The 15,506-nt window shown below is 47.6% G+C and overlaps 1 protein-coding gene across 6 annotated transcripts in view; it reads left to right on the forward strand.

Moving 5' to 3' along the window:
* RALGAPB (Ral GTPase activating protein non-catalytic subunit beta) overlaps nt 1-15,506 on the forward strand; it is a 72,377-nt gene that overhangs the window by 18,732 nt on the left and 38,139 nt on the right. For 3 of the 6 annotated variants that reach the window (XR_014185404.1, XM_082065413.1, XM_082065414.1), the window contains exons 6-10: nt 1,171-1,302; nt 2,204-2,382; nt 7,105-7,253; nt 8,005-8,221; nt 14,230-14,265. Coding sequence is in view for 5 of the 6 variants with exons in the window: in XM_082065413.1 (XP_081921539.1) it covers nt 1,171-1,302; nt 2,204-2,382; nt 7,105-7,253; nt 8,005-8,221; nt 14,230-14,265 (713 nt within the window). In the remaining variant the exon portion in view is untranslated. The remainder of the gene's footprint in view (nt 1-1,170; nt 1,303-2,203; nt 2,383-7,104; nt 7,254-8,004; nt 8,222-14,229; nt 14,266-15,506) is intronic. The other 3 variants (XM_082065415.1, XM_082065417.1, XM_082065416.1) reach the window with 2 other exon arrangements.

The raw sequence follows: 15,506 nt of genomic DNA on the forward strand, positions 1-15,506 counted from the left end.
GCAGAGGGATCTGGACAGACTGGAAAAATGGGCTGATTCCAATGGGATGAAGTTCAATAAGGCCAAGTGCCGGGTCCTGCCCTTTGGCCACAACAACCCCCTGCAGCGCTCCAGGCTGGGCACAGAGTGGCTGGAGAGCAGTCAGACAGAAAGGGACCTGGGGGACTAATGGACAGGAAGCTCAACATGAGCCATCAGTGTGCCCAGGTGGCCAAGAAGGCCAATGGTGTCCTGTCCTGTATCCAAACCAGCGTGGTCAGCAGGACAAGGGCAGTGATCCTTCCCCTGTACTCTGCACTGGGGAGGCCACACCTGGAGTATTGTGTTCAGTTCTGGGCCCCTCAGGTCAGGAAAGAGATTGAAGTGCTGGAGCGGGTCCAGAGAAGAGCAACACGACTGGTGAAGGGACTTGAGCACAAGCCCTATGGGGAGAGGCTGAGGGAGCTGGGCTTGTTTAGTCTGGAGAAGAGGAGGCTTAGAGCTGAGCTCAGCACTCTCTAGAACTACCTGAAGGGCAGTTCTAGCCAGGTGGGGATTGGTCTCTTCTCCCAGGCATCAGCAATAGGACAAGGGGCCATGGGCTTCAACTCTGCCAGGGGAAATTGAGGCTGGATATTAGAAAGCAATTATGTGCAGAGAGAGTGGTCAGGCATTGGAATGGCTGCCCAGGGAGGTGCTGGACTCGCCGTCCCTGGAGGTTTTTAAACTGAGATTGGACATGACACTTAGTGCCATGATCTAGTCAATGGACTGGAGTTGGACCAAGGGTTGGACTCGATGATCTCTGAGGTCTTTTCCAACCCAGTCGATTCTGTGATTCTGTGATCCTGAGGATCTTTTCCAACTGAAATGATTCTATGATTCTATGATCCTGTGTCAGGTGTGTACTGGTGTTAATTGGTACTCCCCCCACCCCTGCACCTGAACAGCTGGCGCTGCTGGGGGGTGTTGAGCCTCAGCAGCTCTGGGCTGTGGTGGGAGCTCTGGGTGGGCTCCAAGGCGTGTTGGACCCTTCGAAGCTTTCAGAGGGCTCGATGACTGTCTAAAATGGAGATGTCTGGGAAAACACGTTGCTGGTGTGTTTGCCTGTGGTCTGCTGAGGCTCAGAAGCACTGTTAGATCTCTGAGAAGTATTAACTGAACAACAGATCTGTCTGACTTTCTTTCTAGATTGCTGCGTTTTACATATGGACCTTCATTTCCTCCATTTAAAATCCCCGATGAAGACGCTGGTCTGATTCCTCCTGAAATGGATAATGAGTGCGTTGCACAAACTTGGTTTCGCTTTTTACATATGCTGAGGTATTGTAATTACAGCCATGCATTGCTCGTATCCTTGCATCATTTCTATAAATTTGCATGACAAATGTACAATTTCAGTGGGGATTGCTCAAATTAAACACCTGAATAGATGCAAATGCAGAGTCTCATTGTAGCAGTGCCGGCAGCAGTTCAGGGGCTGTTCAACTTTGAACTCTCTGACTCTTTCAGAACATAAACCAATTCATTTAATTAAAAAGCTTTTAGTTGTTTGGCATTTTGGAGGATCTGAAAACAAGACTTCAATGCAATTTTCTTTCTCTGAGGCAGCAAACAGGAAGAGCAGAACAATAGCTCTGAGAGATGTATATGGCTTCCATTTATTCTCCAGGGTGTCTACAGAAGATTATTTTTAAAATGGGTGTATCTTCTTGTTGTTATGGACAAAGCTGTACAGTTAATTTTACCATCCATGGTACTTTTCCAAAATGTCACAAGTAATGTCACAGGTTACTGTGCTCTTCAAAGCCACTCCCTTTCACTGTTTGCTGGCAATTTTTAATGAATTTCTTACCTTTGGAGGATAATTTTAACAATATAAGGACCTCTTAAACTTAGTTCAGAAGACCTCGTTAGTAATTGATACTAATTGATACTAATTGGTAAGATTATTCTGTTAAATGTATGCTCTAGTTCATAGGATCTTAATAAAATTATTGGTTGTATTTGGGTGATGTTTGAAATGAAGACAATTAAGTAGCGCCAACCCAGGAAGTGAAAATTGCCTTCCTGGGATGGAGTAACAGCCTAAAATATATTGACATTGGATGCTGTTTTGTGGTGTTATTGAAATGCTTTGAACTGTTGTGTCTATAGGTATTTTTAAAATCCAAACAGCTCTTCTTGCACTGACTAAACCCGATTTTGCTCTTTTTGTGTGCAGTAATCCTGTGGATTTGAGTAACCCAGCCATTATTAGCTCTACCCCCAAATTTCAGGAGCAGTTTCTGAATGTGAGTGGGATGACTCAAGAACTGAATCAGTACCCCTGCCTTAAACATCTGCCTCAGATATTCTTCCGTGCCATGCGTGGGATCAGCTGTTTAGTGGATGCATTCCTAGGTAATGCTTTTGTCTAACCTGTGGGTAGCTGGGAATGGTAACTTAATCATTATTTTATTCTCTTTAAATCTGTCCTCTCCCTAAATACAGCGATAACAATTTATCACTTGCAAGTATATCCTGGAATGGATAGGAGAGGGACCTCGGGTTGCTTTTAAATGACCATCTGCATACACAATAGGAACTAAAGTAAAAACTCCAAAAACATTTCCTTCTATGATAGCACTCAATACCATTAGTAACTCCATGGAAGTTAATGTTTTCTTCTAGGCAATGACATACTCATGACAGCAAGTGCTAAAGAATATTTGCAGGATTGGGACTTAAAGTTAAGGTGTATTTAATGCTAACACTTGAAACTCATACTTGACAAGCAGTCATGAATGAAGATAATTAAACATATAGCAGTAGCCACACACTGTATTAGTTTTATAACTAATTATATATGAAAATTAGGAGTTATCTGCCTCACATTCTTTACAAAACTTGGCCTGTGGATTGCTAAGGTCACACAGGAATGTTATGACACATCAATAACCTAGTTTTTCATATTTCCATATAAGCACCTTAATCCTGAATAGCCCTGCTTCTCAGTTACATTCCCTTTGGCCTACAACACGGTTACCCCCAGCTGAAGTCTCTCTGCTGTACAGTCTTTTTCTCCACGTTTTAAACACAAACATTTTAAACGCCAAAGATGCAGATGGCCTTAGTGTCAAATGCAAAGCAAATAAATCAATCTGAAGTCTAAAATAAACGCAGCCATCTCTTCCCCAAACAAGGCTGCTTTCTCTGTGTCCGCTGGGCACCGCAGGTGTTTCCTTCGGCGTGCTGTGAGCACCGCCCGCTCTGCTGTGCGTGTTGTGGCGGCACCCGCCTGCAGTGCCGCTTTTTGTAGGGGTCTGAGTTTGACTGTCACCAGCTCACACCGCGAGCGCCGGTTTCACTTGTTGTGCGGTAGGTGGGTGAGTGGTGCTGTGGAGGAGAAAAGCTGCGTTTCTTCGGGTCTGCTGCGAACCCAGTGGCTCAAATTTGGGTGAGGTTTGGGAGCACTGGCTCGTTTTGAGTACCAGCACCTGAAATCTAAAGCGGTATTATCAGCTATGCTTCAGGGAGAAGGTGCTGTTGTGAACTCTTAGAGCTGTCTGTCTCCTACTGCTTCTTTGCTTAGATGTTTGCAAACAAATGTCGTCACGGGCCAGAAGTGTGAGCTGATACAAGACTGCAGGAGACTTGAGCACATGCGTGTCGAGGGTTTAGATTGTGGGGTGACAATCAAACCCTGGCAGATGTATTGTTAACCTCCTCTCCCCCGCCACTTCTTCCCTTTTGCCCCTCCCTCTCCCCCCTTCCCACTCAGCACAGGTGATTGGGAGGGAAAGAAGGACAGAGAGAAGAGAGTTGGAAACATTAAAAATGTTTTACTAATGCTACTGATAAAATAGAGAAAATAATACAAAATATACAAAACCAATCTTGAAAGTCCCAGCAACTGCAGAGCCGGCACCCGAAGTCCTGGACTGGACTCTGCAGCCAACCGGAGCTGGATTCAGTCTGTCACTGGCCTCAGTTCGCAGGGATGACTCGCAAGGTCCTCTCCTAATGTCGCCATAAGGAAAAGGGACCAGATCCTCGTTATCTCCCACTTTTATATGAAGTATTCACGTGAATGGGATGGTATACTCAGTTGGTCAGTTTCTTGGTCACCTGTTTCTTGTTGCCCCTCTCCCGAGATGTCCATCCATGCTTATCAATAACTTCACATTCCATTGCTATGTTTACCAAAACATGTATCTGGTTCTCCAGGAAAATGCAGCTGATATGAAGCTTCAGCTGACAGGCAAATTCACTAAAAGAGAAACTTGGTTTTTAACAAACCCAGGACAATGAGTAAAACGTGTTCAGAAACACATGTGGAATGAGACCGTCAGCTTTTACATGTTATTTTTTGGAATACCTGAATGGCTTAATCCTTTTAAGCACCTTAAGATCCTCCTGTTTTTCTGACTTATCGTTTTTACTAGAAATATGTTCTGTGTTTCTGTAAAAAATACTTCAAGGAGAAGATTTATTGGTACTGTATTCCCCCCTGCAAACAAGTTTTTGTCACTATAGATTTCACTTTCGTAGAAATAGCTTTGTTTAAAAAGTTAGGAAGTGATGTAAAAGACCAAATGGTCACTTTTCTTAAGCTGTGATATTGAATTTTGAAACCTGTTGTGTCCACCGTGTTCTTCCAAATGTCTTGCTACCGATTTTAAGGAACTTTGATTGTGTTTTCCTAATGCCAGGTGTGAGATTTAAAATATTCAGTAGGCTGTCAAATAATATAATAATTTGTTAAAGGAGGATTGTATATAGGCAATGTATGGCCTAACCTTACAAAACCAATCTCCTTGTGTTACTCTGTCAAACTCTCTCTTCCTACCAATGATAACAGGATATGGCAGTCTGCACTGCAACAATAATTAAATCTGATCAATTAAAAACTGATCATTGGTAGGTGTTCCTCTGAAGTGGCTTTTACTGGCTGTCCAAGCTAAATTAATTTTTTTTTTTAAAAAGCAAACAAAAAAAAACCCCAAATATTAAATATCGTATGTATTGAAGCAAAACGTGCTATATGCCAGGTTTTTGTGAAAGTGTAGTTAGTTAATTTTCAGTGAAGAAGGTAGTTTGCAATGTACGATTTGCGAGGGGACGTGTTGCAGAGGAGACGCTGAGCAGGGGGGAGGAGCGAGTCCTGCGCCCCACGGGTGCTCTGGGGATTTATCGGAGACTTTCAACCCAGTAATGGTGCGCTGGACCTTTTTGTGCTCTGTGTGTGCTGCGTGAGACCCCATGGGCAGCAGGGATCCCTGCGCCCCTTCCCTGGGTGAGGTGGGGCTGTGATTGTACCTGGGTTGGGCTGTGACGGTGCCCCAGTTGGGGTGTGATTGTACCGGGGTTGGGCTGTGATGGTGCCCCAGTTGGGGTGTGATTGTACCTGGGTTGGGCTGTGACGGTGCCCCGGTTGGGGTGTGATTGTACCAGGGTTGGGCTGTGACGGTGCCCCAGTTGGGGTGTGATTGTACCGGGGTTGGGCTGTGATGGTGCCCCAGTTGGGGTGTGATTGTACCTGGGTTGGGCTGTGACGGTGCCCCGGTTGGGGTGTGATTGTACCTGGGTTGGGCTGTGACGGTGCCCCGGTTGGGGTGTGATTGTACCGGGGTTGGGCTGTGACGGTGCCCTGGTTGGGTTGTTCCGCGCTGTGGTGCACGGCTCTGGGCCCCGCCAGCCCAGCCCTCCTGCCAGCAGCCTTGCTGTGTATATGGGCTCTCGATGGGATGTTGAGTCGGAGACTTCAGACTTGTGAAGATCTCGTGTGCAAGATGCTGGCCCACCTGAGTTCAGAGACGGAGATGGCAGAGCACGGTGTGTTCGGGCACAGGACAGCTCGCAATGAAGTTAATCCCAGCTGTAGGTGTGGATGTGGGAGTGCTCAGGCAGGAGTTGGAGCCGCAGGACGGACCCGCTCAGCTGAGGCTAACGGGAGAACTCGTTGTCTTCTACCCTAAATGCCAAAGCCTGTGGTTTTTATCTTGCCCTCCCTGATATGCACCTGCTTTATGTGCGCATTTGGCAAAATACCGCATCCTCTTTGCCAAAACAGTGTACCAAACCAGTACGTTTCATGGTACACACTCTGCCCTCCGCACGGAATGCAGCACTAATGCTGTAGCAGGAGCTGTTTTTGTGGTGTGTTACAGAAAGTGCTTGTGTGCTTTAATTACAGTGGTTAAGAATAAAATTTTGTGTCAAATCTTATAGAATCGTAGAATCACTTGGTTGGAAAAGACCTTTAAGATCGAGTCCAATAATTGACCCAACAGTGCCAAGTCCACCAAACCATGTCCTGAGAACCTCATGTCTGTCTGTCCAGCCCTCCAGGGCCGGTGACTCCAGCACTGCCCTGGGCAGCCTGTTCCAATGCCCCACAGCCCTTTGGGGAAGAAATTGCTCCCACATCCAACCTCAGCCTCCCCTGGTGCAACTTGAGGCCGTTTCCTCTGCTCCTACCCACACATCTTCAACCACGCTGCAATTCTACTCTTAATTTTTCCAACGGGATGCAAGGCTGGTGGTATTCATTGGGATGGGAAGAAGTGGCGTTTGTCGCTTCAAGCTTTGCAGGTGGCTTGTTGCTTCTGATTCTGACTGGGAAAAGTAGCTTTGTACACCACGAGTATTTACCTGAAACTGAGTGAGGATTGAACTAATGTCCTGCTGCTGCCAGGAAAATTATAGCTTGCTCTGCTTTCTTACCCCATCTCCTGTACTGACTTAGTATTTGACTGTTCAGGAGATGATTCAGATCACAAAACCAGCAAAGAACTCCCTGGTGTTTGGGTTTCATCTGATTTCAGTGAGTGAACTAAGTTGGCTTCGAAGGGTCAGGCATCTGAGATGTTTTGGAGCCGGGCACAGGAGGTACGGTCGGGAAAGGCAAAGGTGAGAGGCGTCCGAGTTTTAGCAGGAGTGAGCTGTTAATTGGCTTTGGCAAACGAGCCTTGGCCCTTTCCCTCTGCCTGCCCCTGAATATGGTGCCATGACTCACGTTCTTAAGGTGTGGGGTTCTTTGGTGGATTTTCATCATTTGCCGTGTACAGAAGGTTCTCACTGACAGGACTGCTGGGTCTGGGCCCGTGGAATTCACGCTGAGTTCTCGCTGTTCACCTGCAGGCATTTCCCGGCCCCGCTCGGACAGCGCGCCGCCCACGCCGGTCAACCGGCTCAGCATGCCCCAGAACACCGTGATCAACACCACCCCGCCCCACAACCGGCGGCATCGGGCAGTGACTGTGAATAAAGCAACCATGAAAACCAGCACTGTAAGGTTCCATATTCTGCAGCTGAGTAGTTTACCCTTTGGGTAGTTTCCTCGGTTAGAGAATGCAATTTCCTTGCTTCTAGGATGTCGAGGGTTCTGATTGTGGGGTGACAATCAAACCCTGGCAGATGTATTGTTAACCCCCTCTCCCCTTCCTTCCCCCTTCAGCCCCTCCCTCTCCCCCCATCCCACTCAGCACAGGCGATTGGGAGGGAAAGAAGGACAGAGAGAAGAGTTGGTAAAATTAAAAATGTTTTACTAATGCTATTAATAAGAATAGAGAAAATAATACAAAATATACAAACCCAATCTTGAAAGTCCCAGCAACTGCAGAGCCGGCACCCGAAGTCCTGGACTGGACTCTGCAGCCAACCGGAGCTGGATTCAGTCTGTCACTGGCCTCAGTTTGCAGGGACGACTCGCAAGGTCCTCTCCTGATGTCGCCATAAGGAAAAAGGGACCAGATCCTCATGATCTCCCACTTTTATATGAAGTATTCACGTGAATGGAATGTTATACACAGTCGGTCATTTCCTTGGTCACCTGTTTCTCGTTGCCCCTCTCGCGAGATGTCCATCCGTGCTTAGCAATAACTTCACATTCCATTGCTATGTTTACCAAAACATGTATCTGGTTCTCCAGGAAAATGCAGCTGATATGAAGCTTTAGCTGACAGGCAAATTCACTAAAAGAGAAACTTGTTTTTAACAAACCCAGGACACAGGAGCTGATCTGTTCTTCTGTTCCAACAGGTAACGACTGCACACGCGTCAAAGGTGCAGCACCAGCCCTCCTCCACTTCTCCGCTCTCTAGCCCAAACCAGACAAGTTCCGAGCCACGGCCACTACCAGCCCCTCGCAGGCCAAAGGTTAACAGCATCTTGAACCTCTTTGGATCGTGGTTATTTGATGCAGCATTTGTTCACTGTAAACTTCATAACGGGATAAACAGAGACAGCAGCATGACTGGTAAATATTACTGAAAAATATACATACACTTTTTTCCTTGTTTTATTGATGTTTCCTACCTGCAAGATTAACATATGCATAATCAAAGAAATAAATTCTGGAGTGCTGTGTTGTGGTTAACCCCTCCCAGCTGAGCCAGCACCTGTTATTATCCAAGCAGGTGTTTGGGGGCTTCAAAATTTAAAAGATCACTTTTTACTAATAAGCACTGCCTTGCTTTGACAAGCGTCACAGTCCCAATTATGCTACTGGGGAAAACGTTACTCAGTGAAAGAAATAATGTGCTAGAATCCGCTTTCTAATTTGAAATCTGCTCGAGTATCTCTGAGTAACAGCAACTTTTTATAGTGACTCTTTAATATTTGAAAAATCGTCAGACGTCATTCCAGATACTGCACAAAGTGGGGCTTCGCCGTGGTTTTGGAGAGTGTTATGAAAACAGAAGTGCTTAGAAGTTGCTGCCTTTCAGTGGTGGTTGCTATGTGTTTCCATGTTTGGCTGGTACCCTGGACTGACCATCAGTCCGTAGCTGCTGGATTTGTCTCCTCCGTTTTGCTCAGCGTTAAAGGTTCGCTGTTTTGAGACACAATAGCAGTATCAGTGCTCTGCTCAGAGACGCTTTTTAGCGCTTTTCTTCCTTTTGGTGATAATATTCAGAAAATAATAAATTTTCTCCCTCCTCGCATTTTTCCTGTTCTTTATGTAGTATTTTGAGTGTCTGATAAAATCTTCCAAGAGATCGGGAGCTCACTGGCCTAAGTAAGAGGAACAGGAGGAAGAGGTTTGTTGCAGTGAGTTGTGGCAGCAGCAGTTGAACTGAGGATCTTCCTTGTTTGTTGTGTCACAAATCGCTGTGTGAAGGTGGTGGCTTTGGCATTTGGAGTCTGTCAAAGGTATTTTTAGGTGTGCAGCACGTGGCTTTTGAAAGCGTTGGGTCGTGGATTTCTGTGGTAGGAGGTTCAAGTCCTCTGTAAAAGGCCCCCAGCACCTTGCTAGAGAAAGGGCTGAGCTTAGGAAGCAGTAAGGTGTAATTCGAGGGTGTGTTTGGCTACGTATGCACCTAATGTGTTTCTGTATTTAATGCTTTTTAGATTGATGGGATTGTTTTAGTTTTGACATAACCTATATCTTGAGCAGTTTTAATGAAGTGTTTAGCCTGAAAAGGGTGTCAGCTGAGATGCTGCTTATGCAACAGTGTCAGCCGCAAACAGAGCTGTTGTGATTCCAGCACAGTACACACATCCAAAATCAAAATTATTGACTTGAAGGGGTTCCAGGGCCTTCTATTCATATCTGCAATGTCTTGAGTCACATAACAGCAGGCAGAAGATGGTCACAGTGTGAGCCTTAGAGAGGGAATTCCTAGCTCCCAAAAACCAGATACCACTATTTGGAAATCGCTTGATCCTGTTCCTTCTCTGCTCCTCAGAGCTGTCTGTGGTGAGACCAGTCTTTGCATGTCACACACTCTGCTGTTTAATAGCAGCAGTGGATCCGATCTTGGTGGAGACCCAGGAGACTGGCTGTGTTATGTCCCGCTTTTCTAGCGATTTGGAAGACACAATCAACTTAGGGAATGTAGTCAAGTGTTTGCTGCCCTTCCAGGATGCCGTGAGCGTCACCGCTGTGTGCAGTGCTGGTCACAGCGAAGCCGTGGCAGGTGTCGCAAGGAGAGCGAGCTGAAGACGGGCCCGTGCTGCTGGAATTCTGCAGAGAGGCACCAAAACCTCATTGCCTGATTTATCCTTTTGCATAAATCCTTTTTCTCAGCCTCCGCTTTGGGTGGGAGAATGTAGTAAGTAGTAAAAGGCCAGGCTCCTGTGGTCTCTGACTTGAAGCATCACTGTCTTTTAAATAAGGTTTAGGTCTACATTGAAAAGTGTCTGTTCTGGGAGTCTAATCTGTGAAGCTTGATGCCTCCAGGTGAAGGGTTTTCCTCCTCAAACCACGCGAGAGGTGGGGTGCTGGTGAGGTGGGCCGGGAGGGTTGTGCTCCGCGGTCCCCTCCATCACACAAGCGGGGCCCATCAGTTATAATCAGATCTGCACATTGTGCCCATCCACCTGCCGCTGCTCACGCGGCCACTATAGATGTGGCTTGAAGAAAGAGGGCAGCAGAGCAGGGGCAGTGAACTGCCACAATCCCTGCCCGTAGCAAAGACGACAATAAATCCGCTTCTTTTTGGCTGCAGCTTGGCTGTGCCTGTATATCACAGTCCATCCCGTTCCTCTGCAGTCTGGTGCAGTAACGCTTTTGCCACTACCTTGAGTTTTCTTACCAGGTTTGATACTGCTGTTGATAACCTTTGTATTAGCTTCAGGAAACACTGTTATTGTCATGGATGCTTTAAATATCTTATGACTGGGAACCGTCTGCACTTAAAACAACTTTGCTATGTAGTATTGTCTTTCACTGGACCCACACACTGTTATTCTTTCGGGTTTGTTTCAGTGCCATGCAGTTAAGAATTTCTTCTCCCTTAGCTCTGTGATGTATCTGTTTTGTTGCTGGTGGGAGGCCTGAGGACCACTTTTCAAAAGAAAGAGGTGAAATATCTTGATACAGAACGCTCCTTGGTCCTGCAGAGAGATCCCCTGCCCTGCGGCACCTTTCCAGACCACCACGTTTTCTAGTGTGTGTTTCTTATTCCTCTTCTGCCATGTGACATGTTCTCAATGAAAACCCATATGACGTGATTTCTAAAAGAGGTATCGTGCAAAATGCAAGTTCCTAACAGGTAACCCTGTGCATGAACTGTGGTCTCGAGTTCTAGTTGAGAATTTAGTTCAGTTCTTGAACGCTGCAGATTCACATGGACGAGCACAGTCCTTCTCCCCTGAGCTTGGGGAAGTGAAGAGCAGTTGGTCAAGGCTGATGTGGATGAGTGTCTATCTACCCTTGCTTTTCTTCTTGTCTTGGAGCCCCACATGTTGTCTTGAACTCTTGAACCTTCAGGAAGGAAGTTGAGAAAAATGACTGGTGGAAAAGATGTGCAGGTCTTTGTAGGTTCTGAGATGAAACATCTGGGTGTGTGGACCCTGCTTTGGTGGCGCTGGTGCTGACTGTATAATCTCCAGAGGTCCGGTCTCAGCTCTTCTCTGGTTCTGTCAGTACAACTGCTGCCCCACTGTTGTTAAATTTTCTGTTATCTTTGGTAAACTTCTTGTACCAGCCCTTGGGCGATTCAGGGTAGTGGTATTTCAGCAGTTGTGTTTGCTCTGGTTTCGTCCATCTCTCTTTGGAAGGAGACAATTGTTCTCTCCCACAAGACCAGCTGGAGGTCGTCTGTGTATGGCCAGGTACTGCTGGGGTTTATCACCTGGAAGGAGTCTTCCCGTTTGCCCCTTGAGCCCCATCCTTCGAGACAGTCTCGTGTTGTTGGGCTTCTGAAGCAAAACAGCGATCTTACCATCCTTGGTGTAATGCTTTTTTGCCTTGAGTGTCCTGTATCAGGTTTTAGTTTCTGCACTGAGACCTGAATGATGAAGCTTTTATGGCTTTATAGCAGGCAGCTAATGAACATTTACTCTCTATTGTGGTGAGAGAGGAAAAATTATCCGTTCATAAACGCATAGTTGGTTTGAAAGGAGCTGGATCCTGCTCATGCAGTCTTTAGAATTAGATGGCTGCATGGTATTTATTCAGCTGTTAGTGTGGCATAAATAGCTCCTTGTGATTGGTACTTGAGAAAGCGCCTTCATAAGAGCTTTGTTATGAAGCTTTAATGAAGTTAGTTCTGAATATGAGAGCTCTGGGGTGTGTGCTCATGTGCTCATTTCCTCGACAGGACGTGTTTCCGTTAGACAAGCCTGGCTGCTGGTGCGTGCGGCTGCTGGTTGGGAGAAACTCATTCATACCTTGTGCCAGCATTTCAGCAACTGAATCCAAGCTGACGGGCTCGTTCTTAATCCTTGCGCCTACAGGAGTCAGTGCCAAGCCCGCCAGCCGTCTGTGCTGTAGAGCTGAGGAGTGTGACTGGTATCACCCACGTGCTCTTGGCAGTGGGAGGGTCTCAGGGCTTAGTTTTACCCCATCTCTTCTGGCTCTACTGTCATTAATATTAATCATAGAATCATCATAGAATGGTTTGGGCAGGGACACCTTCCAGCAGCCCAGGTTGCTCAGAGCCCATCCAGCCCGGCCCTGGACACTCAGGGCTGGGGATCCAGAGCTGCTCTGGGCAGCCTGTGCCAGGGCTCACACCTCATGGGGAAGAACTTCTTCCTAATGTCTGACCTAAACCTGCCCTCCTTCAGTTTAAAGCCCTTACCCTTTGTCCTGTTGCTACACACCCTTGTAAAAAGTCCCTCTCCAGCTTTCTTGTAGGTCCTCATTGGGTACTGGAAGGTTCCTCACCCATCCCCATGGGGAGCTCTGCATGCTCCGGCTGGTCATAGAAGGTGACACCCCATCCTGTCCTTCCTAAAGAGCCTGGGGGAAAAAGCTTTGGGGGAAAGTCTCCTCCTCCTGCTGGTCCTTCTCCTTTCCATTCTGCATTGCCCCCCTCCCCTCTGTGACTGCTGGTAGGGGAGTTTTTGGCTGTTTGGCTCTGGGTCCTCTGCAGACTTCACCTGGATCCAGCTTCTCCTCAGCAGCCCCCTCACCTGCAGCCCAGCTCTGTCCTGGCCTTTCCCTGCCTCAGGAAAACCCCCATGTGACGAGATCTGCGGTGGAGCTTCTCCCCTCAGCAGCTGACCTCAAGTCCCAAGTTTCTGTGAATGCGAACTGTGAGGAACCCCGACTAGGGACATGGTGAGGGGCTTGGTCACAGGCCCTGCACGTTCAGCAGCTCTGCGGGTGGTGGCGTTCCCGCCTGGAACCTGCCTGCTGGAGTCTCCCCTCTGCGCTCTGGAGAGTGTTTTTCAGATGTTGGTGTTTTGGGGAGTGTTCTGCCTTTCATTTCTGCTTTGGGAGGCTGTTGGTGGAGCTGGCGGTCGGGGCTGTGCCCGGGCGTGCGGGCGGGAGCGCTGTGGGGCAGGGATGATGGAGCTGCGGTACCCTCAGGAGCTGGGGGTTTGGCTTTGCTGTGGGGAGACTGTGGGCAAGTGACCGTCCCCTGTGAGACACCCCGGTCATGGCCGGGACAGCCCCGTGGGTCAGTGACCGTCCCCTGCGAGACACCCCGGTCACGGTCGGGACAGCCCCGTGGGTCAGTGACTGTCCCCTGTGAGACACCCCGGTCACGGCCAGGACGGCCCCGTGGGTCAGTGACTGTCCCCTGTGAGACACCCCGGTCACGGCCAGGACAGCCCCGTGGGTCAGTGACCGTCCCCTGTGAGACACCCCGGTCATGGCCGGGACAGCCCCGTGGGTCAGTGACCGTCCCCTGTGAGACACCCCGGTCATGGCCGGGACAGCCCCGTGGGTCAGTGACCGTCCCCTGTGAGACACCCCGGTCACGGCCAGGACGGCCCCGTGGGTCAGTGACCGTCCCCTGTGAGACACCCCGGTCACGGCCGGGACAGCCCCGTGGGTCAGTGACCGTCCCCTGTGAGACACCCCGGTCACGGTCGGGACAGCCCCGTGGGTCAGTGACCGTCCCCTGTGAGACACCCCGGTCACGGTCGGGACGGCCCCGTGGGTCAGTGACTGTCCCCTGTGAGACACCCCGGTCACGGCCAGGACGGCCCCGTGGGTCAGTGACCGTCCCCTGTGAGACACCCCGGTCACCACCAGCACAGCGCAGAGTGGGGCAGGTACTTGAGCTGGGAAGGGTTAATACATCTTTTGAAAGGAATGACGTGCATTGATATGACCAGCTCTCAATCTTAAGAGTATTTTGTAACTTTTTGTTCGTTGTTTTGCATGGTATTTTCAGAACCATAATTTTGGACCTGAATGCCAATTTCCTGTGTGTTTAATGAGCTTGCTGTATCATAAAGCTTTTAATCTATTTTTAAAAAAGCTAAAAGCTTCTTAACTTATATTACGATTTCACCATCTTAAAAGTATTTTATAATTACTGCTGTCCTTTGATTTCTTTCCATTTTATTTCTATTATCTTGCAGCATCTTTTATCCAAATTCTTCTTTCTTATAAATCTTGTAAGTAGGAACCAGTAGCTTTTCCTTAATTGCGGTCATGCTTTTCTTTTTCCATAATCCCATCTTTTATTTGTAAACTCATTCTCATTGTCTTTTGTAGCTTTTGCACTTTTCCTTGAAAAAGACAAGTGATTTTTTTTGTGTGTGTTTTTGAATGGGGAGGATTGTTGGCAAAAGCAAATTAATCTGCCTGAATCAGTCCCATCTTTTCTGTACTTTAGTCTGTGATCATGTCATGAGTTTCAGGACTTTGCACTAACCATGTTTTTTTTACTTAAAGCTTATTTTACAGACCTAGTGTTTGATTTGTATGCATTGTGCATGTAGTGTTTTTTTCCAACTACAATATATTGCTGGCTAGCTTATTTAGGACAAAAAAACGGCTCATGGGAAGATGCATAAAGATTTGTGCTTATTTGCTACTTATGTCATGAAAATTTGCGAGGTAACAGTGGGTTAAACTACAAATTTAAAGACAAAAAATGAAGAGTAGATAACTGAAGTTTTCTTTAAAAAACGAAACAAACAAAAACCCCTATCCATAAATTAACAAGCGTTAACTATGGAAGCGTTAATGGGCCTTTGTTTGCAAGACTGTGAACCTGATGTTCCCCAGCGTCCCAGCCTTGAGCTAGCGGAGGTTCTCTGGTACTGGCATGATTCTGTTAGGAGCACACGTTATCTGCTCTTTGGTTTTGTAGGTCTTAGCTAAAAATAAGAGGGAACCTGCTCTTTCTGCTGCTACTAATCCAAGAGTGAGGTTGTCCAAGGAAAAAACCAACCGAACCAATCACATGGGTGCCATCGCGGAAGGAAGGATGAAGCCAGCAAAGCGAGCGGCCTCCTGCATCGTGTGCACATCGTACTGATGTGCCAAAGGGGGACCAGAAACTCTCTAGAAAGATGTGAATTCAGCTGCTTGGGCCAGGAGCACAAAGCTGGGCAGGGTCCCGTCCTGTTCAGGTGACACCGGGCGCCCTGGAGCCTCCTGCGGGTGGCAGGACAGGCCGGCCGGGCAATTTCAGTGTCGCTGGAGGAGAGAGGGACCAGATCAGGAGAGTGGGTTCCAGCAAACTTCTCTTTCTGAAATGAGGCCTTAGACTTTTATGATTATTATTTTTAAATAAGTACATTTATACAATAAAATCGGATCAAAGTGGTTTGGTGTTCAGAGCAGCATCACAGGTTAGTTGACCAGCTGAAAGTTAAGGACTTGCTTGGAAGTCACAGTAGTGGCGCTG

This window comes from Streptopelia decaocto, assembly GCF_964273445.1.
Source record: "Streptopelia decaocto genome assembly, chromosome: 14".
Taxonomy (NCBI): Eukaryota; Metazoa; Chordata; class Aves; order Columbiformes; family Columbidae; genus Streptopelia; species Streptopelia decaocto.